Raw genomic sequence first — 26,171 nt, 5'->3', positions numbered from 1 at the left:
GGTTCAGGAAAAGCTCGAAATCTCATATTTCCCGTGGAGATAGAGAAAAATGGTCTGAGACAAAGTTGTAGGCCAGGAAATTTCCTATAAGAATGACCTATCGAGGAAATTTTCTTGCCCTTGGGGAATCCTGCAAATAAAGATTTATGCAAATTGACTCTTTTTACCCCGCTCTCCCCTAACGTTCACTATTTTTTTTGTTTTCATGGTTTTCATAATAATATGCATAAAGTTCTTTTTTTTTATTAAAAAAAAAACTAGAAGAATTTACAAAAAAAAATTTATTTTTTAAACAAAATTTTAAATTAATCTCTTTTGTGATCAAACAAATTTTTTCTCTCAGTGAAGAAATGCATAAGAAAGAATGAGATGAACATATCGCCATCTCCTTGTTGCAAATGATTCAATATGCGTACAATGCTGGTTTAGCAAACGAGGGGCTTGCAAATGTATAAAACTATGAATAAATCAGGGGGATGCCCAACCCCGAGAAATCAGTACTTTTAGTGAGGCAGCAGGTTCTTCCGATCAAAATAAGGGATCAGTTTGCACAATTCCACTTGCAATCGATAGTACATTTAATTAGCTCTCGGTTGATCTCTTCTCATCATCGAAATAACATTATTAATATAAAAAAAAGTTAAAGTGTTTCTCGGGAATCGGTCGATATTGATCGAGATTCGAGAATTCCTCATACATTTTGTTCAACAAAAAGTGACTTTTCTTCACTGAAAATGAGGTTAAACCATCCCCTTGGAATAAATAGAAAAAGAATTTTCAAATAAATTCAGTTTTTCCAATTTTTCCTTCAACTTTCTCAAATTATTATGCTGGAATAGGAAATTCTGCACAAATCTCCTTAAAATTAAAGGATTTTTTTTCCTATAAGAATCTCCCATATCGTTGATTGCATCAGCAGTCTTCGTATCTTACTACATACACGAGATTGTGGCAGATTCAACAGAGGCTGATGCAGTGAACGAAAATAAGACAGAAGATTTTGATTTCAGTGCTAAATTCCAGTGAGGGTTTGTGGCGAAAGGTACTCTCAGTGCCTTCAGTGAACATCCTGACTTTGCTTGAGTTGGCCAAAAAACCCTTTTTGGGACTTCCCACCACCTGAGAAAGGCCAGGAAGTGCGAGATTCATCTGTGCGTACGGGGGCATATCAATCAATGAATTTTGACATTCAAAACAGTTGATCGCGGTGCCAGCAAAGCAGCCCAAGGAGGTGATTTCCGTGGCTGAATCTCCGTACTTGGAGCACTTCCTGTTGGGACATATTTTTGTTGTTTTTTTGGAAGTGTTTGTGTGGTGATTGTGTGACAGAGCAGGAGTCCTGGGTGAGAGAGAAGAGATGGCATCGTGTGTGGGTGAGGATATCCGGACACCGCTGGTGGCAACGGAAGTTAGTACACCACCAGGAGGGAGATCAGTGAAGGTTAATGGAGCAACAGCGGCGGCACGACCTGCATCCTCCCCTGTAGCTCTCATGAAGATTAAGACGTATCTGTTGGCTCTGCGACCGTGGTCACTGTCCGCTAGTCTTGTGCCTACCCTCCTGGGAACGGCTCTTGCGTACAGATCAGCACATACGTATGATTTCAATGTCTTCACCTTCTTCCTCACCCTCTTCACCATCATCTCCGTTCACGGGGCCGGGAATGTTGTCAACACGTACTTTGACTTCATCAAAGGGATTGACAACCGGAAGTCTGACGATCGTACGCTTGTTGATCACATCCTGACGAAGGACGAGGTGAGTCCTTTCTCTTTTTTTCTCTCTTTTGTTAAGTAGTTTGAATTAAAGAGTCAGGAAGGGCCTTTCCGGAAGGTTTTAAAGGAACTTTCCTCTGCATGGGAAGCATTGGAAAGAAAAAAAAAAAGATTCCTCCGTGTCTATTTATAGTCAAAAAAGGCAAATTTAAGCACCGTTTTTGTTACCCATTGTGATCACCGCATGAGAGCTTTTTTACCTCAACTTACATCCACACCACATAGGGGAACCAGGGGTAAAATGGTGAATTTCTGGGAGATAATTTTTCATGATTTCCCTGAAAATATTTGAGTTTTACCATAACAACTATTTTATAGGAAATTTTCCGGGCTACAACTTTGCCTCAGACGATTTTTCTCTATCTCAATGGGAAAATGCATTTTCAGGCCATTTTCCAAAACCTTACACGCCTGTTCCAAAAATCCTGGGGTAAAATGATTAATTGCGTTTTTTGTTCGCTAATCTTAATTTAATGAAATTATTTTAGCAAGGCACTAAAATATCTATTGAGAATGAGAGATTTGTGTACCAGTTGAAACTTTTTTTTAATAAAAAAAAAATAATAAAAAAAAACGTTAAATTTAAGAAATTGCCTTTTTTATTTTTTTAGTTTATAAAAATTGGTAATAGTGAGTAATCAAACATCATAAATTGTAAGTAATAGCTATGGTGATTAGGGAAAAATCTTTTTTTCTGAAATTTAAAAAGTTATTTTAAAAAAACACCAAATTCACCATTTTACCCCAACTCGGATTTTTTTTTTGGAAAATTCAGATTAGATAGCTATAGTTACTCTGTCTAAAAATGCATTTAGATCAAAAGAAAACTGCAGAGAATTTCGCCAAAATTTAATTTGTATTTGAAAGGTCAGAAGTAACTTTGAGGTTCAAAAAAAATTTTTTTTTCAAATAAAAGCCAAAAGATTGGATCAATTATTATGAAACTTTCTAGGCTTATGCAGGGGTATGAAGTGCAACTACAGACAAAATTAAACAGATTAGCTCCAACTGCTTCTTGAGATATTAATTTTTATTTTTTTCTGATTCACCATTTTACCCCAGTTACCCCTACGCGCAATTGGTGTGGAGAAGTGCAAGGGGAGAAGCTTTTAAGAATGGGAGAATTTTATTTTTAGCTTAATATTCCTCTGAAGATGTGGGAAATTTCATCTTCACATCTAAAGAGAAAGATTTGCGCTGGGTAGGGAAGATTGGGGGGGTGGTGGATGAAAGTGATGAGGTACGTGCATGTAAACACAAAAACCTTTAATTTATTGTTAAGTAAAGAGAGAGAGAGAGAGAGAAGAGAATTCTTTTGGGGGAAAATTCCAGGATGTGCAAACATAATTTTCGCAAACACTCTACGGGCTATGCCGAAGCTGTGAGGAATTTTCCCCACAGCTTGTGGGTCCGGGAAGAATGACACAAAACACCTTTTGGGATGATGAAGAAAATTAACAAACAATGTGGGTGTGCAGAAGAGGAAGCGGCAGGGGTCATGTGGAGAGTTCACACAGAACAATGCCACACAGACACATTATTTTCATGCCAAACAACTTCTCAAAAATAAAAGAGTTTTTTTTAAGAGATAATTTTCAAGATCACACGTCGTTAAAGAAGATCAACATGACCATAGAGAGAAAGAGAGAAAAATTCATTAAAATCCAAAAAAAAAGAAAATCAATCAGCTGGCAATATTTGGGCAGAGTGTTGCAACATTGCTGTTTTGTAAATATTAACGTGGATTTTAGAATAAATATTTGCATTGCAGTATTTCGCTTTAACACTGGACGAGGAGCTGTCTCATACAGTGAACTGCCCAGTCAGACATAACGCAGAGATTTTGTCTTTAAATGCGATGTTTAAATAAAATTCTCAACACATTGTGTGGCCTTTTGTGTCGCTGGATTGCACGGATTGACAATGAGAGATCATCCAAAAATATTTCTGAGAACATTGAGGACGATTGAGGCATGATACAGAGAATATTTGGCCTATTTTTTGATGATTTATTTGGGAATTTATTAATTTTTCTGATATTCTCTTTAAAATTTAACCCTTTGATGTGAAAATATGATTTTTTCTTAAGAAATTAAAAAGGAAAAAAATTGAGAGTTTTTTGGGTAAAGAAATATAGGGTAAGGTGGGGTAGAATGGGTCCGTTTGTCTTGAAAATTATTCTAGCATTCTTGGAAGATTGAAGAAATAAACGAGAATTTTTTACTCCAATTTTTTCTGAATTTTCTTTTTTATATTGAAGAAAAACTTGATTTTTTAGACTTTCCTAGATCGTTCTAAACTCGTTCTAAATCTTCTAAATCGTCGCATTCCTATATAAATTCTAAAAATGTTGGAATAAAAATATCAATATTGTTGCTCAGACTTATTTTTAACTATTTTTTAAAGTTAAATCCTATAAAGAGATTTGATCAATATTTGGTCAATTTGTAAGCCAAAATCGCTCAATGTGTTGAAAATGAAACATTATTTTAACCCTTTAAGGTTTTTTGGGTCATACGCTGACCCAAACGTGAAACATTTTATTTTTTTAATTATTTATAAATGTAATTGTTTTTCCATGTTACAAATGCATCAAATTCACGCATAAGGAGTCAAAGAAGACGTTCTGAGTGAGAAAAGTCCTCTAAAAAAATTCATAGAATAAAAATCGCGATAAAAGAGCGCATGTTTCAAGGTTTTTATGTTTCACGTTTAATCAATTCCTGATCTTTCCATAAATTAGCTAATTTTTAACAGATCAAAAAGGCATTTTCACAGAGACAAAAGTCGTCTAAATGAGAAAAATACCATATTTTGGCTTGTACGGATAAATCTATTTCCGGATAAAAGTTACATGAGAAGAATGAAACTTATATGAAAATAAATCCAGAACTTTATGAGACAATCCAATAAATAGTCTGTTTCTCCATTTTTATGTTTTCTAAAATTATCTTTTCAACTACAAAGTTAAAATTCAATGAAAAATAGAGAAGCAATCGACTAAAAAAATATTGATCAATATTTGATCAATGTTTGGGGAAATGATGACCAAGGGATTTATCTTATCTTTTTTTTTGCATGAGAACATTGTTTTTATCTTCTTTTTTTAAGAATCGTCGAAAAATCAACCTGCAAAAAAATTGATGGATATTTGGGCAGTAATTGATCAATTACCAAAAGTTTGTTTATTTTTTTTGATCAAAATTACATCAAAGTTTGCTAATTTTTTTTAGCTAAATGTTTGATTTGCTTAAAGTTTTAACGAATTTCGGGTAATTATTTTAATTTACCGGAAAACTGAGTAGATTTAACCATTTTCTGTTCCCAAAAAAAGGAAATTTTTCTTACGTTTCAGTCAAACATTCTACAGGAATTTAGGGTTATGTTTAATTGATATTGGTTGACCGATGATTGACTTAAGTTTGCCTTAAACTGGACCTAGCCCATTGACTTATTGTGGCAAAATTTATCTGTTCTGGGAGTCAAAACGCGGGATCTGACCTTTAGAAAATACTCTTTGATTACTTCTGCTACGTTTCGGAACTTTATTTCCCCTTCCTCAGGCCTGCAAATACATTATGGACAATTTCTTTATATAACTTTCTAATTTTTTTAACACTTTGAACTATTTTTTAAATTAATATTGAACAAATTTCTAATGATTTTATATAAATCTAGTCAAGGCTTTTTTACATTTCTATTATTGAGATTGATTCACACTTTTGGGGAAAATTTTTTAGGGAATTTTTATTTTTCTTACATTAATAATTGAGGGTATTTTTGTCAAATTAATTTTCACTTTCTGCATCTACTTTGCACCAATTACGGTTACATGGCTTTTTGACTTGGACTGAGTTGCAGAGATCCCCAGAGAGAGTATTTTCTAATGGTCAGATCCCGCGTTTTGACTCCCACAACATTTGTAAATTGACCGAATCTCCAACATTTATCTGTTCATTTAATTGGTTCAAATAATGGGCAAACTTTGGTCAAACAAATTGAGGCAATTATTATTGAGCAATATTTGACTGAATCTAATGTTTACCGAGAAGAATTCTAACTGTCTTAATTTTACTCACTCAACATCTTGGCGAAAAATTGTTCAGGAATATAATTAAGTGTTGTCTACAAATTAAAATGATTTAATGGTACCTATTTAATGTTTTGTGAATGATTTATCCCCTTCATCAGGCATTAATAAAATAGAAAAAAAAATATTTCCAAGTAATTTCTAAATTTATCACGTCGCATTTTTTTTTTATAAAATAAGTTGAAAGACATGAAAGAATCACGTGAACCGCCATCCAATTCAAACCATTTCTTTGTGGCCTACGGTGCCTACTCTGAAAAAAAAGGTTTGTATTTGATTTTGTCAAAGTTTGTAACTCCCATACATTTTTTAACAAACATGGAAGTGAAAAGGAGTCAAAGCCCTTTTTTGTCAAAGGAGATTACTTTTTAATCTCCAAGTTTGTAATTTCAAAAAATAATACCCACGTTTGTAGAACTTTGTAATTGTTTGTAAAAATTTGTATGAAAATCCGAATAGACCCCTTTACAAACCATTACAAGCTTGTTCGTTATATTTTGTAGCTTTTAAAATAAGAGACATTTTTTTTAAAAAATCTACGAAATTTATTGACATTTCCTATTGTTATAAACAACAAGATTTCTTGCATCGTTCATCCATCCTATATGGCGTTATCCCGTGGTTCCTTCCGATCCTTCCCATTGATTGTCGTGCTCAAGAATTCTTCTACGGAGCATCTGGGGAATCAGTGGTGTTTCCGGAAGTTTATGGGTGACCTGATCCCTCCTCCATTCGTGGCGAAACTTCACTCTGGTGGCTGATAACTAGTGCTAACCTAACTGAAGTCACTCTCCTAGAGTTCCTCCGGGAGCTCCATAGTTATTTGGTTCTGTAAATAAAAAGAATGTTTAATCCAAGGATGATGCCATATAGAATTCAGGTTTTCTTGAAATATCTTACCATTCAATGTCTCATAAACACCGAACTGCACGCACAAGTCACAGGTTGGGGATTCTCTATCAAATTGTTAATAATTTCCACCTCCATTTCTCATAAAATAATACTTTTTCTGGTAATTTTTACACTTTTCTTAAATGGCGCACTGTTTCTTATTTCTAATGAAAATGCACCAGGGAAAAACCTTTCAACAAACTTTATCAAAATTGTTTGTTAAAGTTTGTTAATTCACCAAAATAACAAACCTTATAACAAACTTTATCAAAAATGTTCGTAAATGTTTGATTTTTTAAACAAACTAGCATACAAACATGTTTGTATAGTTTGTAAAAAGTTTGTTCGTCCAAATTTATTAAAATTTGTTTGCAAAAATTTGTAAAATGTTTGTTAAAGTTTGTACTTTTTCGTATATTTTCCTCAATTTACAAACATTTTACAACCAATAATCTCCAAATACAAGCTATGTTTGTTAAATTGCATATTTACCTCCAAATTAATATCCTTTAACAAACTTTGACAAACCTCGCTACAAACTATTTTTTTCAGAGTACAATAAAATATTGCTGCACCTCTCCCTATATTTTATTGGAACCCATTTCAATTCTCACAGATAAATTTGGAGTCAATGAATTAATAAAAATTCTCAAGATTAAGTAACATGTACTTAAAGATTTTTTTGTTGTCTTTAAAGGAAACTAATTCAAGCGGTTTATTGAGGTGTTTTACTTTTTCTTTGAATTAGTTTTAATACAACAAAAAAGAGAAGAAGAAAGAGAAAAAACTAGCACGTGTTTTAGATTAAATTAAATTTTATTTTTTGTTAGAAAAGAAAAGATTTTTCTTTAAAAAGAAGTTTTTTGTAGGTCGTGTCTTTGGGCGCTGTGCTGTACCTGGCAGGTTGTGTGGGCTTCATCCTACTGGCAATGCTGAGTCCCGCACGAATGGAGCACCTGGCCATGGTGTACTTTGGTGGCCTGAGCTCCAGCTTCCTCTATACGGGTGGCATTGGGTTGAAGTACATCGCCCTGGGGGATGTTCTGATTCTCATAATTTTCGGACCTATCTCAGTATTATTTGCCTACATGGCACAAACGGGATACTTTGAGTGGACCACCATCTACTACGCCATCCCCCTGGCACTCAACACCGAGGCCATCTTGCACAGCAACAACACGCGCGACACAGAATCCGACAAGAAGGTAGGCATTGTAACTTTGGCCATCATAATTGGGCGCACAGCATCGCAAGTACTGTACGCGTTGCTCCTCTTCACGCCGTACAGCATGTTTGTCGTGCTGGCCGTGAAGTATTCCGTGTGGTACCTCCTGCCGCTCGTAACGCTGCCGCATGCCTTCAGGATTGAGAAGGAATTCCGCAATCCAGCCACCATGTACAGCGTCCCACGACAGACGGCCAAGTTGAACCTCTTCTTTGGGCTCCTCTATGTTCTCACGATATTCTGTACGCCCCATTTACCCTTTATTTCGCGCAAATGAACCCCCCTATCTCTCTCCCCATGCGAAGTGTCGCCGTAAATCCTCCAACTCATTTAGCGGAGCCCTCATATTTTTAAAAAATATAATTATAAGTTTTTATGGCAAAAGTCTTTTACAATGAAAAAAAAAATGGAAATTGCTGGACTCTTCTGAGGAATAAAAAAACGCGAAGAGCTTAAACAATAAGTCGCAAAAACTGTGAGAGATAAAGAACATCACATTTTCTTTTATTTTTTATTGTTTGTTTAATTTCTTTTTCAGGAACGGAATTATTTAAAATTGTTCTGGGACTTTGAAAGTCTAGAAAATAGGTTTGAAAGTCTAAATTTTGGAATAAAGGTTCATGGAATGATTTTTTATCACTTTTTTAAGCGAATTTTAATAGTTTTTTGATAATAAAAAAGCAAAAAATTGAAAAAATATTTTATGGTAAATTAAGGATTGTTTGGGGCTTAGAAATGGCTCGAATAGGAGTTTAGTCATTTTTATTTGTGTTATGATTAATACATTAAAACAGAAAGTTCTGAAATGTTTTCTTGTAGGGCCTGATGAAGAGGAAAATTCAAGCCCTCGAAACGTCGCAATTATTCGAATCGGATTCGAATTATCGAACAATTTTTGAGATATTCGAAATTTTAACACTTGGAGAATCAAAGTTTCTAACCTCAAAATTTTGACTTTCATTTTCTCTCAAAAAAAAAAAAATCTTCCAAGTTTTCTTTCATAAGAAAAGATGTAGAATTTATGACGAAATATTAAATAGATTTTAATTCTGTGGCGATTGGAAAAAGTCGAATTGGCCATTTTGGCCAGCAAAATCCTCCAGGGGTTAAGTTAAACACCAAATCATTTAAAGCTTCTGTTCTGATTCAAAAGCTTAATAAACAACAAATAAGTTTTTTTTATTCTTCTATTTTCCTTCAACTATGAATTTGTAGCTTCAAATTCAAATTAAAAAAATACGATTTTTTCTTAATTCTTGACTTTTGTTTTTAGCCCAGGAAAGTTAATTTTTGGGCTTACACAAATTCGTAGACGGCTAAATTTTGCACCATTCGATAGCAAAAATTCAAAGAAATCTTGTTTCTTTGGACGAAAACTACGCTTATGCGGTTGCTATTTCCACAAAATGCGATTGAATATTTTTTCCATACAATTTCTCATAATTTTCTATAGAAGTCATTAAATGAGCAGGTGGCGCCGCGAGTATTTCAACTAAGAAATTCAATTTAATATTTTAACCTTAAAATAAATGTTTTTCATTTTTGCATTCGAATCTATACCGTACGTCCGGAATATGTGAATTTTTAGTGGTGCCCCACGGTTTGGGCAGGGATGTGACCTTGAGCGTTTGAGCGTGGTGTGAAATTCGAATGCAAAAATGAAAACAAAAACATTTATTTTGAGGTTCAAAAATATCAAATTGAATTTCATAGTTGAACTACTCGCGGCGCCACCTGTTCATTTAATGGCTTCTATAGAAAATTATGAGAAATTGTATGGAAAATATTCAATCGCATTTTGTGGAAATAGCAACCACATAAGCGCAGTTTTCGTCCAAAGAAACAAGATTTCTTTGAATTTTTGCTATCGAACGGTGCAAAATTTAGCCGTCTACGAATTTGTGTAAGCTTTTCCGCCATTTTTGGCTACTTTTCCTGGCCTATTTTGTTATCACGAATTTATTTTATTGCGACGTTTCGAGGGCTTGAATTTCCATCTTCCTCAGGCCAACAAGAGTATTTTACGAGAAAAAACTAATATCATTTCAGGAATTTTTGTTAGCTCTCTTTTGGAAAATTGTCTGGATAAAAAAAACTTGAAAGATTTTTTTAATGTGAACAGAATTAATTCAAGAAAAATAAAAAAGTAAAAGAAATATTTAAAATTATAGCGCAGTTTTTTTCTCATTAAAAGGACGTGATTTTAGGAAATCTTTTTGAGATTTAGCCTAGTTATTCCAGTTAATAATTCAAAGTCTTTTTAACTTAATTTTAGTTGTTTTTAAATGTTGAATAATTCTCTTTTTCAATCTGAGATTATAAATCAAATAAAAGTGAATAGACTCCTTTTTTTATTAAAATTAAAATTCAAATCATTGAACTTCTTTGAACCTATCTTTTACCTAAAGAATTCGACATTGATTCTAGATTTTTAGAGAATTATTCCTGGATTAATTTAAATGTTTTTTATGCACCCAACATCTGCATTTAATAAACTCCTAGCACAGAGAAATAAAAGTTATATTCGTTAAAATTTTAACAATTTAATATTTGAATTTTCACAATTTTTCATCTCAAATTGGAGTCCAGCAATGAGAAAATAAAGTTAGTGAACTATCTGTTATATAATATTGTTTTATCTGTAAGAAAAACAAGAAAATATTTTAATATATATTTTATTTAAAAGTTTATTGAAGCAAAATGTGAGCTTTTGTCTTGGATATACCTCAAAATGTTTGTGAATTTCACACTAAAAGCTCTTTTTTATTAATTTTTGTGGGAATTATTAAAATTATAATATTGTTTACGCGGTTATTTAGGAAAATTATTAGAATGGTAAAGAGACCTACCTACCTATATTACTTATTTAGGAGAAGACTAATATTGAATAATCTGCATTTCTCTGCGCTTTGTGTTTTGTTGTTTTTTTTTTTTTAGAATTCTCTTTATTTGTTATTTTGTGTTCCTTAATTTATTGCGTCATCCCTCGCCGTCCTTATTTGGCTCCTCACGCATGATTAACTTATTTGCACCGAATTATTCATTAATGTCGTCGCCTCGTCATCCTGTCGATTAGTACCCATTCTTGTTGCTTTATATTTAGAGCATTTAGAGCAGCAACAAAGGCAATGTGGGAAGGATGTGCTTTTGTTTTTGTCCTTTTTACTTGAGAGACATCCCACGCAGAGAGAACAATATAAAATAAACATAAATTATATATATCAACAAGAACTATATGAGACCGAAATCGACAATATCTGAGACTTTTTAGGGTATTTTTTCTTCTTCTTAAAAATGAAATCGAATCAACAAACATATACTCATTCCTCAGAATAATAAAAAAAAAAATTGGTTTAATTTTTTTGATCAGAAAGTTATGGATTTTCGTCAGTGGAACGTTTTGTTTTGATCAGGAGAATGTTACATTTTATTTGTAAATTGTTTGATTTTAATTAAATGAAAAATGATCTTCAATTGAATATTTCTACTGAAAATATCTAGAAAAGTTTCCCAAACTCATCATAAAATTGAAATTTTAACGGTTTTTGGCCTTTTTAACACTTGGAGGACCCAATATTTGGTACAACGCGGAGGATCAAATTGGTAATAACTACCAGCTGATAAAAAATGCTCAATAATTCATTATTAATCAGTTTATTGAACAAGGATGGAAAGTTTCACTAATTCTTAATTATTTAATTAAGAAAATCGTCACTGGAAAAAAAATACGTAGAATCGATGCAAAATCGCCTAATCAAATGACTTTTTTAGCTACAATTTTGCTTAATTTATTATTGCGCCTAAATCATCACAAACTTTGATTCTTTAAGTAACTTTTTAATCACTTCCGGCAATAAAATTAGTCCGTATTAATGATTTTCACTGAAGAAAAGTGAACAAGAGTACTTTATTTGGGAAATATGGGGAAACATAACCTCAAAACCATGGCTAAAATATATGGGATTTCGACTGGTAGTTATTACCAATTTGATCCTTCGCGTTGGATTCTGACTTTGACCTCAATTATCTTCCAAAGAAAAGACTTTTCTCGAGATTTTCTTTCTGCAATCAACAAAACACCTTGCCATTTATCCCTATGTGGAGGGGTTGGCACTCCTTGTAAAATATCTCCAGGACCTACGGTCCTGGATCGTCTCATCTTGAAGGTTTCTTGCCTTCATGTCTCGTTTAATGGTTGACAGCCATGTGGTGGGTGGTCGGCCTGGTCCTCTTTTTCTTTCGGACTCTTTTAGGACTCTTCTTGTCAAATGATCTTCAGGACGCCTCATAACATGACCGTACCACCTGAGACGCGCCTCCGATAGCTTGTCGGCAATATTGTCGACGCGCAGGCTTCCCCTTATATACTCATTTCGTATTCGATCCCTAAGTGTGACTCCTGATGACCATCTCAACATCCGCATTTCTGCAACATGAAGTTTATGATCATGGGTTTTGTTGGCTGGTCTACACTCAGAACCATAGAGCATGCAAGGGCGCACCACAGTTTGGTACAGTTTTCCTTTCAGTTTCGGTGGCATTTTTCGGTCACAGAACACTCCGGTGAACTGGCGCCACTTCATCCATCCAGTAGAGATTCTATGACCAAGATCAGCGTCTACAGAGGCATCGTTAGCCAAAACACTACCCAGGTATTTGAACTTGTCTACTCTGGGCAAGACTTGGTCTCCCAAAACCAGGGATCCACCATCATCGGTATTCTCCGCGAGATTTACATACATATACTCGGTCTTAGAGCGGCTAATACGCAGACCACCACTCTCCAATTCATCTAGCCACTGATTCAGCCTTTTCTTTCTGCAATCGTAAAGTAATTAAAATTCCCTACACATAGATGCTAAATTTATCGAGATAAGTCCAATAGATTTTATTCTGTGACGATTTTTAGGTTCAAATTGGTAGCAAGTACCAGTAAAGTCCTCTGAGTGTTAAGCTTTGGATAATCCGATATTTTTAACCTTAAACTTTGATCTTAATTTTCTTTCAAAAAGAAAAAGCTTTTCAAGTGTTTTTTTTTTGACAAACTTGAAGTGATTTTATCTTTTGAACTAAATCTATTAATTGCAGTAAACTTCGTGTTAAATTTCCCGTAAGGTCATATTTTTAATTTAAAAAATTTGAGGTTATGTGTGACTTGGTAAAAGTTTTCCATTTTTCACTTTTATGTTTTTCTAATCGCGTTTTCCACTGTTCTAAGAGTTTTGAAAGGTTTTCACGTATTATTGGTTTGTCCAATATTCATCCGGATTTCTAACCTAACATTTGTACCATTATATTGAATGGGGATAAATGAGACCGAAAATCAAAATTGTAGGGGAGGGCGGGGCTAATAAAGTCACTTAAGGGTTTAGAAAAAGCCTAAAATATCATATTTCCTAGCTAGATAGAACAAAATGATCTGAGAAAGAGTTGTAGGGCAGTAAATTTCCTAAAGAAATGAGATATACATTTCGCTTTATCTGTTTGGGAAATATGATATTTTGAGCTTTTTCTAAACCCTTAAGTGACTTTTTTAACCCCGCTCTCCCCTATTGAATTTAAGTGAATATCTTAGGTTAGAAATCCGTGTAAGAACGCGCCATTTTGAAAATCAGTAGCCATTTTGTTTGAAACTTTTGTATTAAAACTCTGTAGGTCATTATTCCTATAATTTTTTAAGGAATATTCGGTTTAAGATTCTATCTTCAAGAAAATTGAAGTCAAAACTACAAATAAAACGTTTTCTTGACCAAAATGGATCATTCTAATCCGATCAAAAAAAACTGATTAAATTAAATCATTTTCCTGACAAAAATTATAAATTTTCTGATCAAAAGATTTTCCCCAATATCTATCCCTTTTGTTAGAAATCCTTTCAAATAAATTTCACTTCATATCTCTTGGGATAAAGGATGCACAGCTCTGTAAAATTATACAAAATTTGTCCCATTTTGTACGTGAAGATATTTGATAAGGAACCCCCCCCCTCCCATCCCCTTAAACTTTGCTACTTAATTTATTAATTAAGAAATCATAAAATAAAATAAATATAAATATATTTTTTATGAGAATAGCATAAGAGAAAACAACCCTTCCCTCTCAATTTGGGGCTTAAAAATAAATTTAAAAAAAAACAATGTTTTATGTAACTTAGAGGATAATTTTATTGATATACATTGAATATGTAAAGAATTTTTAAAAAAAAAATCTTGTGGCTGGTTCAATAAAGAATTTCTTTGTACAAAAAGAAACTTTGAGAGATTTTTTTCTTCTTTTATTTAAATTCTTCAACTTCTCTATTTAATCGTAAATATCGCGCGCGAAATCCTTTTAAAAATCTACTTTAATAGCGCTTTATTTTTTTTTAATTTTGCAACAAAGACTTCCTCCGCCTTCTCACGATGGGTTAGAATGAGGTGATTTTTATCTTTTAGAACTACTTCCAGCTGTTGGATTTCCATCTCGTTTCTCCCTTTTCCACGCTTGAATTTTCTCCTTTAGCTCAGTCGCTGGAAAAAAAATCACAAAGAAACAAAAAAACATTGAAAAGGATTTAATTTTGTGGCAAAAGGAGCGGATTCTTTGTTCTTACCAGGCAACAGCATGTCCTCAGTGAGAAGTTGCCGATTGAAGGGATCTGTGTTGCTGTTGAGAAGATGACGCGTAATGATTGAACGATCCATTATTGCACCCGATGGCAGGATAACGGGATCACTCATCAGGGTATCCATCAGTGGATCCTTGAACTCATCCGGAGCATCCGCAAATTCATCCTCACGCTGCTGATTTGCAACTAAAATATAAAACATGGAGAAATTCTTAATTTTTCTAGAATTTTTGAAGGTTAAAAAATTGAAAGAAAAAGTCAATCATAACGCGTCCAGTTATAAGAGTTGGTGTCCCACAACGTGCAAAAGTTTGTTTATGCGTTGTTATTTAATTTCTAAGTTGTATTAGTAGGCAAAATTGATTTTTTTTTTGTGAAAATGAGTAATTTGATGCATAAAAATGGTCATATCTCTGGTTCTATAACACCTACAGAAATTTCTTGACTAGTTTTGGAAAGGTATTGAATCGATCTATAATTTGACATATAATATGGTACATTTCAAGGTCACCTCTAGAACACAAAATTGCGAATTTTAGTTTTACCAAAACAGTTTTTGGTATTTTTTGTCCCGAAGGAATGGTTCTAGAGATTTCTGATGTTCTAGAAAGTTGTAGAGTTTTGCAAAACCTTTAATTTGATACCAAGTTGAGCAAAATCGGTCAAGCAGTTCAGGAGATACGACTCTTAGAACTTTTCAAATTCAAGAATTTTTTAAACTGCTATATCTTCTAAACGGCGACATAGATTTTCTTCATTTTTGGACTGGTGCAAGATTATTAGTCCTACTACAACATATCAAAATTTAAAAGATTTGCCTAATGGGGATTCGGAGATATTGCCCCTTAAAGTTAGGCAATTTATGTTTTTTATTTTATCGCCTCTTGCGGACATTTTTGGAACTTGGAATGTTCTAGACAGTTGTAGGGCTTCTTGAAACCTTTCATTTGATACCAAGATGATCAAAATCGGTCAAGCCGTTCTCGAGTTATATCGAAAAAACACTTTTTGTTTTAGGCCGCCATATTTGCTAAACGGCTTGACCGATTTTCAAGTATGAATTGTTGATGAAAACGTCTCTCTGAGCTCTACAACATACTAAAATTTCAGACCTCTAGCTATAAGGGAAGTGGTTGACGGTGTTTTAAAATGGCGGACGGCGGCCATCTTGGATTTTGAAAATGCGAAAAAATGAAAATTTACACCTATATTTCTATAGAAAACTTCAAACCAGAAGTCTCTATCTATTACCATTCTCGAGTTATAAGGTAAAGTTTGGACCACCGGCAGGATGGCCGGCAGGCCGGCCGGAACAAAATTTTTCCACCACCAGTTTTGGAATGTGGGATGTCTAAAACGTGCTCATACCAAGTTTGAGCCCGATCTGAGGTGGTCGGTTTTTCCGACGATTACAATACTTGGTGTTGGCCACGAAGTGGAACACCAACTAATTAGGAAAATTCCTTACCATAAATGTCATAAGCTTTAGCCAAAAGTGCCCTAAATTGTTCCACTTCCACAGTTGAGCGAATCTGGAGGCGTTCAATGCGATCTGCTGCATCATCAAAGAGGTGCTTCTCAAAGGATCTCTGGAAAGAATTAATTTATGATCAGAAAATTATTTCTTTGCCATTATTTTTAATCCGAAAAATGATTGTTCTGAACATAAAAGTATTTCTTTTGATCAGATAATTATATTTTCTAGTCAGGAGAATGCTTCATTTGATCAGAAAAATATTTTTTAATAAAAATTATATTTTCCTAAGAGACAAAATTACTTTTTAAACTGAAAACTATATTGCTTTTGATCAGAAAAATAAGGAATTCAACCAGAAAAATATTTTTAAAATTCATTCTGATCAAAATAAAATACCGTCAAGTCGCTCAACTTTACTCATTTTAACGTAATTTTCTTTAGAACTTAATTATTATTCTTTTAATAATTTTGTAAGCATTTTATTCTAAAGTAGTTTATTTTGTTAAAAAATCTTTTTTTCAAGAACTTGAAAGTTTTTCTTGAAAAATTTGACAATTCATTTTTGAATTGTCCTATTGTCGTGCAATAAATGACACAAGGATGGAAGCTTGGGCTTTTCTTAGACGTTATAATAAATTACTTAAAAGGGAATTTACAAACGTTAGAAAAAACTGAAAACTTTTGAAAGTTATAAAAAAATAACATTTAGAAAAGAAAAGTCAAACGTTAGAAAAGCGAATGATAAAGTTGGTTGAAGAGGAATCTTAAATCTTAAAATGAAGATTAAGTGTTCAAAAAGAAACGTCAAAATTAGAAGAAAAAAATCAAACGTCAGAGAAACAAGAAGCACCAGAGACATTAAAACGAATGTCAAATGTAAGAAAAGAAACGTCAAATATCAAAAAACCTATTAAATGTTGGAAGTGCTTCTTGAAATGTTAGAAAAGAAACATCAAACGTTAAAATAGTCTTCAAAAAGAAACGTTAAAATTTTTAGAAAAATTAAACGTCAAAAAAGAAGCATCAGACACGTTAAAATGAACGTCAAAATGTAAGGAAAGAAATGTAAAATGTTAAAAAAAAAGAATTCCAACTATTAAAAAATCGATAAGCATTAAAAATTCAATTACTTTCAATTTTTTTTTAGAATATTATTCATCCAAAGATTCCCAAATTAAGTATTTTTTATTAGAAATAAAAAATAAGTTTAAAGAAAGTCAATCATAACGCGTCCAGTTATAAGAGTTGGTGTCCCACAACGTGTAGAAGTTTGTTTATGCGTTGTAATACTATTTGTGAACAATATTAGTAGGCAAAGTTGATTTTTTAGTGAAATTCAGCAATTTGATGCATAAAAATTGTCATATCTCTTGTTCTATAACACCTACAGAAATTTCATGACTAGTTTTGGAAAGGTCTTGAAATAAGCTATAATTTGACATATATCTCAATAATTTTCAAGGTCACCTCCAGAACACAAAATGGCGGATTTTTGTTTCACCAAAACAGTTTTTCGCATTTTTCGTCCTGAAGGAATGGTTCTAGAGGTTTCTGATGTTCTAGAAAGTTGTAGATAATTGCAAAACCTTTAATTTGATACAAAGTTGAGTCAAATCGGACAAGCGGTTCAAGAGATATGGTTCTTAGAACTTTTCAAATGCAAGAATTATTCAAATGGCCATATCTTCTAAACGGCGACATAGATTTTCTTCATTTTCGGACTGGTGACAGATATTGAGTCAGGCTACAACATATCAAAATTTAAAGGAAATCTATAACAGATGTTGGGAGATATTGCCTCTTAAAGTTAGGCAATTTTTGTTTTTGATTTTAGCGCCTCTTGCGGATGTTTTTGGAACTTGGAATGTTCTATACAGTTGTAGGGCTTCTTGAAACCTTTCATTTGATACCAAGATGATCAAAATCGGTCAAGCCGTTCTCGAGTTGTATCGAAAAAACACTTTTTGCTTAAGGCCGCCATATTTGCTAAACCGCTTGACCGATTGTCAAGTATGAATTGTTGATGAAAACGTCTCTCTGAGCTCTACAACATACTAAAATTTCAGACCTCTAGCTATAAGGGAAGTGATTGATAGTATTTCAAAATGGCGGACGGCGGCCATCTTGGATTTTGAAAATGCGAAAAAATGAAATTTTACACCCATATTTCTATAGAAAACTTCAAACCGGAAGTCTCTATCTCTTACCGTTCGAAAGTTATAAGGCAAAGTTTAGGCGACCGGCCGGCAGGCCGGCAGGCCGGCCGGCAGGCCGGCCGGATCAAAAATTTTCCACCACCATTTTCGTAATGTGGGATGTCTAAAACGTGCTCATACCAAGTTTGAACCCGATCTGAGGTGGCCGGTTTTTCCGACGATTACAATACTTGGTGTTGGCCACGAAGTGGAACACCAACTAATAAGTTAAAACCTTCTTAGTATTTTTTTTATAAGTTTCAAAAATTCTTACAATTCTTAAAATTAAAGAAAACACAAGATTTATAGCAGAATCAACCCCCAACCCCTTAATTTGCAGATAAAAATGTACTGGTAAGCTGACCAAGCTTACGAGAGCTGTGTTTCTTTCAGTGTACCAATTTTGTGACAGCAAACTGGATTGCGAATTAATTTAAATATACGTAAAGTCAGGAAAAGTTGAAAAGTCATACGCTAACAAATCTTTAGAAGGCCATATCTCGAGAACGGATCCATAGATTTTCATAATTTTTTTTTGTTTGAAAGGTCTTGAAGTCAGCTATAACATATCGAAAAATGAAAAAAAATTATGTCTCCATTTTCGAAAAATTCGAGTTCGAAATTTTCGAAAACTTTGTTTTTGATTTTAGCGCCTCTTGCGCTCATTTCTCGAAGTTGCAATGTTCTAGACATTTGTTGGGTTTCATTAAACCTTTCATTTGCGCTTGAGTTGATCGAAATTGGACTTCTAGAACCCGAGATATGACATGTCAACTTTGGAAGGCTATATCTCGAGAACGGATCCATAGATTTTCTTCATTTTTGGCATGGAGCTAGATAATATAGTCAGCTACAACATATCAAAAAATGAAGAAAATTTATGTCGTCGTTTTCGAGATATTCATCGAAAACTCATCGAAAATTTTGTTTTTGATTTTTGGCCCCCTAGCGGCCACTTTTGAAACTTCGGATGTTCTAGAGAGATGTAGGGTTTGTTGAGATCTTTCATTTGAGCCCGGGTTGATCAAAATCGGTCAAGCCGTTTTCGAGTTATGATCGATTTTCGATGAAAAATTGTGGCGGCCATATTGGCTAAACGGCTTGACCGATTTTCGAAAATGAGGCATCGTTGGAAAGGTCTTGATGGCCCCTACACCATATAAAAATTTCAGATTTTTAGCTATTACAGGGGCTGAGATATAGCGAAAACAAAATTTTGAGGTTATTCAAAATGGCGGACGGGGGGGTGGGGGGTAAAATTTGACGTCATAATCGGACGTCTTCCAGTCGACTTTTAAACTTTGCCGTTTACCGCAAGTCTCTATCTATTACCGTTCTCTCGCAATTTAGCGTTATGTTCCGGACGGCCGGACGGACGGCCGGCCGGAAAAAAATTTTTTTGGCGCATACGTTTTTTGGAATGTGGGGACCTTAATTCGTGCTCATCCCAAGTTTGAGCCCGATCTGACGACTTTCGATTTTGCTCGGTACACAAAAGCTGTCTGAAAGAAACACAGCTAAAAAACTAAAGAAATGGGTAAATTTTCCCTGCATTACGGTAATTAATTTTTCAACCGCAAAAATCAATTTGTTCAATTTTTCCTTTTGATTCTCTTATTTTCCTTGATAAAAACTGAATATTTTACTGATCAAAATAAAAAAATTCTTTTTCAAAATAAAATATATTCTACTGATTAAATTGTAAAACCTCCCCTGACTAAAAATAAATAATTTTTGATCAAAATTTCAAAATTGTCTAGAAAAGAGATTTTCATCCAAAAAAAAGTTTTTTCTCGCTGTTTTACTCACCTCATCAGCTGCCAGTGCTGCTGCAAATTCATCACAACTCAGGTGCAAATAGATGTCAATAATCTGCCCAAGAAGTCTCCTTGGTTCCCACCCATACTTCACGGGTGTCCTCACTTTGAGATTGTTGCATTTTGGCCCACAGAGTTGCTGCAAATTGAAGTTTAGCATTGAACTGAGGCGATCAACAAGCTCCGGACGCAGGAAGGGCTCCTTAATGTCCACTGTGAGGTAGTGAAACATATCCACTGTTTCCCGCGCTAGTGTTAAATACGATTTACATTGACGCTCATCCTGTGCCAACTGCCTCGTACGACTCTGTTGCACCTCATCGGATAATTTTGCCCATTCTGCGTCATTGAGCATGAGCACCTGTGTCTCATGGATCCGTTTGAGGTACTCAAGGCACTCATCCAGGAGGAAGGTGGTGTCATTCATGAGCATATTGATGAACTTCACAAATTGCTTGCCAGTCTTTGATTCATTAATCATGGCCAACCGGTGGACGGGGCTCTGCCACATGCATTTGAAGAGGTGACTAATGTGGTACCGGATGGTGAATTTGTCATAAAACTCCGTACTCTGCCCCGTTGTCTCGATATCCGTGTAGAAGCGCATGAGGGCTGATGGGAGGACGGACAGGGAGATGTCGTGGAACATTATGTTATTGTGGAGACTCTGTGATGTTGTTTGAATGGTGGGTGTTGTCACGAAGAGAACCTCCACGAGTTTAGCCGTCACGTAGGGATTCTTAATGCAATGCGGTGCACAAACACTCGTGAGGAGCCACGTAATGATTGAATGATCCATATCTTCAATTATAACATCCGCTGCGAATTGCATGCAGAAGAGAAGGAAGTCTGCAATGTCCTCAACGTACCACTCAGGAAGGGCTGAGAATTCTGGAGTTGGGGTGAGTTGTGGCGGTGAGATGCTCGTGATGAATGGCCCGGAAATCTTCTTCCCCTCCATGTGGTACAAGATAAATTCACAGACAGTGCTGTAGAAACGCATACAGGCACGTAGGAGATTCTCATCCAGCAACCCAATGTCACAGCAAGCCTTTGAACGATTGAGCTTCATCAGTTGCATCGTCCAGCGCTTCCGGAGATCTTCATTTCTCGCCGCAAGCGGTGTTAATTCCCACTGACTCTTTGTATTGTTCAGCTCCGAGACGAGCCGCTGAAGCTCCTTGATTACCCTCAAACGCTTATTGTAGCGCTGAATTGCCGGAATGATGGCAATATGATGCGCATGGAGGGTGAGGAACCAGCATTGAGTCTGGAAGTTTGTTGGCTCCCACACATGCGCCCCACGATACTCCTGAAGCCATTCATTGTACTCCTCCGATTCGTAGCGCAGCTTCGTATCCTTGACAATGTGAATGAGGGAATCCCAATGAAAGGGGTACATCATATCCACACGATCCAGCTTTATCTTCTCCGCCAGCTTCTGCAGCGTACACAGGAAGTTCAGCATGAAACCATCTCGTGCCAGGACCCTCTCATCCGTGTGAATTTGCGCTCTCTTCTCATTCGCCTTGAGTATCGTTGACATGTACATGAGAACGGAATTCCTCGATTCGACATTCTTCAGCAGGGCATGAAAGACGGAATGAAGGTAATTCCGGATACACCCTAATCCCGCTTGCAAGCTCGACTGAAGCGATGAATTCACCACTGTTGTGTCATTCGTGAAGAACGTATCGACAATCTTGGGGTTCTCCTCCACGAAGATCGTCGGCGACAGGAAGGGCCCCAAAAAGCTCACCTTGGCTATTTCCCGCCCAGGTGCTCGACTACACGAGATCGGGAAGAAGTTGTACTGCTTCGCGATGAGATTACATATCGGCCGTACATTCCCCTCAACAACAACAGCCGTGAGCTCATCCAACGTTGCCAGAATCTCCACGTTCAAATCCTTCGACACAATTGCCTTCTGCATGTCCCGGAAGAGATCCCGCAGCACCGGCTCAAACATCTCCCGGAAGACATCGACATTTTTGTACGTGTGCGCAATGAAATTCTGCAGGAAATCCCCATCAATCGTCTTCTCCAGCATTAGCTGCAACAGGGGGCTCCTTTCGGGGATTTTACCCCTCTCCGCGGGATCTTTGACACTGCGAATGGTTCCATTGAGTACGAGAACAGCATGCTGGAGTATTTGTACCTTCACCATGTCCAGGAAAGCCATCAATTCCGGCGTATTGATGCGCTTTGACGCTGTGAGATTGTAGCATTCCCCCCGGATGACATCGTAGCACCTTACAAGGTAATCCAGGGCACCCATACGACGTTCAAATGCCTCCAAGGGGGGCTTCCCATCGCCACTGAGTGCCACATTGACAGCAAAATCCGCAGAACTCTTCCTTAGGAATCCCTCCATGTAGTACTGAATGACATTAACCAGCACCCTGGAAGTGAGATCCTCCACATCCGGCACCTCCTCGAAACTATCCATGTACTCCGTGGCGACTTCCTTGACAATTATTGCCCCCTTGCAGTGTTCCGCCCAGGTGGCATTGAGCACCTTTGACAGGTAAATCTCCATCTCCAGCTGCGTATTCCCTCGATTGTCAAGCAGAATCTCCGCATTGGGCGCAATGGCTTTGGCACTCTCGGAGCAGTCCTCTGTCTCCATATTCTCAATCCCTGAATCACAGTCACCCAATTTATCCCCCTCCAGGCACTCATCTGTCTCCATCCGTTGATGCTCCTCCACCACAACTTGATTATCCGTCGTTGAGCTGGCCGTGGCTGTCTTCCCCTCATCTCCTGCTTCCACAAAAAAACAACAACAAAAAATGTATACTGGTAAGCTGACCAAGCTTACGAGAGCTGTGTTTCATTCAGTGTACCAATTTTGTGAGAGCAAACTAGAACGCTAATTAATTTAACCTCTAGGCCACCAAGCGGGGTCGTTGAATTACCCCAGCCCAGGCCGTGTACGCGACTCAATTTTTGTATGGAATTCTTTGGTAAAAAAATGAAGTTAGACTGCGCTTTTTTACTGACAGCATCAATCTCAAATCCGTTTGTACCATTAAATTCTACAACTAATAACCTACAAAATGACAGATTCTCAGCGTGCGATCACTATTCTAAATATCAAAAAATTAAAATTTTATTACCAAAAGCTAAAAATTTCCATACAAAAAGTGAGCCATTTTTGCTCTTCAACTTCAAAACAAAGTAGACCGTGTAGAGGGCCTGCCCCAGCCCTATATTTCGTGCTATAACTTGTAGCACCCGACTCACTATCCAGCGAATATTAACCTGCTCATAGAGTGAGTACCCTTAGATTGGCGGTAACTGTAACGGCTGCCCTTCCCTTGGCAACGGCTTCTGCCTCTAGGTTACAAACCCTCAACTAGGCGAGAGAATATAAGAATCCACAAGAGAATATAGGAGAGCACTGAGAGAGTAATTAGATGTAGAATGGCAAAGAGTGCTGATGTGTGTAGAGCTGTAGAGAGAGTTAGTCGGAGCTCAGCCTTGTGCGGGTATGGCTGCAAGCTCAAAGTGCTCTGTAGTTTTAGTTTGAGGACTACGAGGGTTGAGGTTACTAGAGGAGTTGACCAAAGCCCTGTGGCGCCCCCTATTCAGGGCGCCACAAACTTAATAAATATAAAAGTTAGCATTCCCATCTTTTGGAAATAAGTTCCTTGGTTATCTGAGGAGGTTGTGTAAAAATTTCAGCTCAATCCGACCACCACAAGAAAAGTTATTAAGGAAAATGTAGAAGAAGGGAATTCAAAAATTGGTGTAACGGCCATGCTGCGGAAAATTTCTTAGAATGAAGTTAGTCACGTCACGAACCGTGTGCTAGAGTGGGGTTGTTTTTATTTCTCACCCTACCTTCTCAGTGTCAAAATTATCGCGAATAAGTAGCATAAATCGCATAAAACATAGTCAGAAGCACATAAGTGTTGAAAAGAGCAAAGAATTTTCCAGAAATATTGCCATTTATCACAATGCGGGAAGTGAGGGGAATGTGGGGAAGTAGTGAAAAAAATAGCAGTTGCAGTCAACTTCGTGGCAAATTTCTCAAGAAGAAATTGTGAAAAATGAGTGTAAAATGTTTTTCCCTAATATCTTCTTCTACGTGTTTTGTGGTGGAAAATTTGTGATGCAAGGGGCAAGAGGACTATATAAGGAGTCTAAAGGTAGTGACCCGACAGTTCCCGGTTTTATAGTTTATGAGAAAATCGACTTCCTTCTTGGGGTCGTTCAACGACCCCACCTTGGCGCTCTAAGGAAGTTCCAAGGTCTTGGCGGCCTGCAGGTTAAATACGCGCAAAGTCGGGAAAAGTTGAAAAGTCATACGCTAATAAATCTTTAAAAGGCCATATCTCGAGAACGGATCCATAGATTTTCATAATTTTTTTTTGTTTGAAAGGTCTTGAAGTCAGCTATAACATATCGAAAAATGAGAAAAATTTATGTCGCCATTTTCGAAAATTCGAGTTCGAAATTTTCGAAAACTTTGTTTTTGATTTTAGCGCCTCTCGTGGTCATTTCTCGAAGTTTCAATGTTCTAGACATTTGTAGGGTTTCACGAAGCCTTTCATTTGCGCTTGAGTTGATCAAGATCGGACTTGTAGAACCCGAGATATGACATGTCAAAGTTGGAAGGCTATATCTCGAGAACGGATCCATAGATTTTCTTCATTTTTAGCATGGAGCTAGATAATATGGTCAGCTATAACATATCAAAAAATTAAAAAAAAATTATGTCGCCGTTTTCGAGATATTCATCGAAAACTCATAGAAAATTTTGTTTTTGATTTTTGGCCCCCTAGCGGTCACTTTTGAAACTTCGGATGTTCTAGAGAGTTGTAGGGTTTGTTGAGAGCTTTCATTTGACGCCAGGTTAATCAAAATCGGTCAAGCCCTTTTCGAGTTATGGTCGATTTTCGATGAAAAATTGTGGCGGCCATATTGACTAAACGGCTTGACTGATTTTCGAAAATGAGGTATCGTTGGAAAGGTATTGATGTCCCCTACAACGTATAAAAATTTCAAATTTTTAGCTATTACAGGGGCTGAGATATAGCGAAAACAAAATTTTGGGGTTATTCAAAATGGCCGTTTACCGCAAGTCTCTATCTATCACCGTTCCGGTCCGCCGGAAAAAATTTTTTTTTGCGCATACGTTTTTTGGAATGTGGGGACCCTAATTCGTGCTCATCCCAAGTATGAGCCCGATCTGACGACTTTCGATTTTGCTCGGTACACAAAAGCTGTGTCTGAAAGAAACACAGCTAATAGTTTTCTTTTATTCCTTCCGGATCACATCTACGCACAATTTTCCCTCTTCTGCCACGACGAGGTCAATGACCGATCAACGGGAAAAGTGCAAATCATGATGAATTTTTTTTCTTGTGTGTTGAAAACTCACCAAGATTGCCCCTGTAGTTATTATTAACACTGTGCTGATCCACAGACGTCAGGACAACTTCATTGTTCAGCTCTGTGTCGATCTTTTGTTGCTTCTGACGATGCTCAACAAGCTCAAGGCTCGATTGGCGCTCCTCCCCGCACGCGGAAATCTTCTCGCGGGAATTCCCGCTTTCCGTGGATGATGACACAGACGTTCCCCGTGCACCACTCTCCTGGGCATCCCGCGTGGGCTCCCCCATTCCCAGACGTCGCAATCGACGCTGACGTATCTGCAAAGCAAAATTCCCAAAACTTCCTGAACTCTTCCAAACCCACAAATCTCTCGTCCCTCCTCCTTTACCTCTTCTGGTGTCAATTCACTCATCTTCTCCGTCGCTTTCCACTGTTGAATTTCCCGTAAACACCGTGTAGGTCTTCCGTGGTCAATGAGGGGGGCACCAAATGCAAGAAAAGACACTCAAAACAAAAAGAAAGTGCAGAAGTCAAACTTCCACGTCAAAATACATCCAAATCCCACACTTCCAGGTAATTTCTTTCACCCCAGTCTTCCTCTATGACACACTGAGGAATCCTTTGTCTTGCCAATTTTCACAAGAACACGATGGAAAGTGAATTTTCACGCAATTTTTCACAACAAAGTGATTTTTCTTTATTCTCCTTTTGACAGTTTTGACAACACTCTAAAATGGACATATGAGATTT

The 26,171-nt window shown here is 36.3% G+C and overlaps 2 protein-coding genes across 2 annotated transcripts; one reads left to right on the top strand and one right to left on the bottom strand.

The window, feature by feature from the left end:
• Positions 1-947: 947 nt before the first annotated feature.
• LOC129788695 (ubiA prenyltransferase domain-containing protein 1 homolog) lies at positions 948-8,489 on the top strand. The gene is made up of 2 exons (XM_055824943.1): positions 948-1,759; positions 7,627-8,489. Exons 1-2 carry the CDS (start codon positions 1,358-1,360, stop codon positions 8,257-8,259), a joined length of 1,035 nt encoding a protein of 344 aa, XP_055680918.1. The 5' UTR covers positions 948-1,357; the 3' UTR covers positions 8,260-8,489.
• Positions 8,490-14,121: 5,632 nt separating this feature from the next.
• Positions 14,122-26,164, bottom strand: LOC129788690 (ubiquitin conjugation factor E4 B). Its single transcript, XM_055824936.1, has 6 exons — positions 25,810-26,164; positions 25,468-25,738; positions 20,071-22,841; positions 16,058-16,178; positions 14,575-14,775; positions 14,122-14,491 (listed from the first exon to the last, which is right to left on the bottom strand). Exons 1-6 carry the CDS (start codon positions 25,831-25,833, stop codon positions 14,406-14,408), a joined length of 3,474 nt encoding a protein of 1,157 aa, XP_055680911.1. The 5' UTR covers positions 25,834-26,164; the 3' UTR covers positions 14,122-14,405.
• Positions 26,165-26,171: the final 7 nt, after the last annotated feature.

The sequence above is a fragment of the Lutzomyia longipalpis genome, chromosome 2, assembly GCF_024334085.1.
Source record: "Lutzomyia longipalpis isolate SR_M1_2022 chromosome 2, ASM2433408v1".
Classification (NCBI taxonomy): Eukaryota; Metazoa; Arthropoda; class Insecta; order Diptera; family Psychodidae; genus Lutzomyia; species Lutzomyia longipalpis.
Note: the sequence above shows the minus strand (reverse complement) of the source record. Positions and strands in the feature narration are given on the sequence as shown.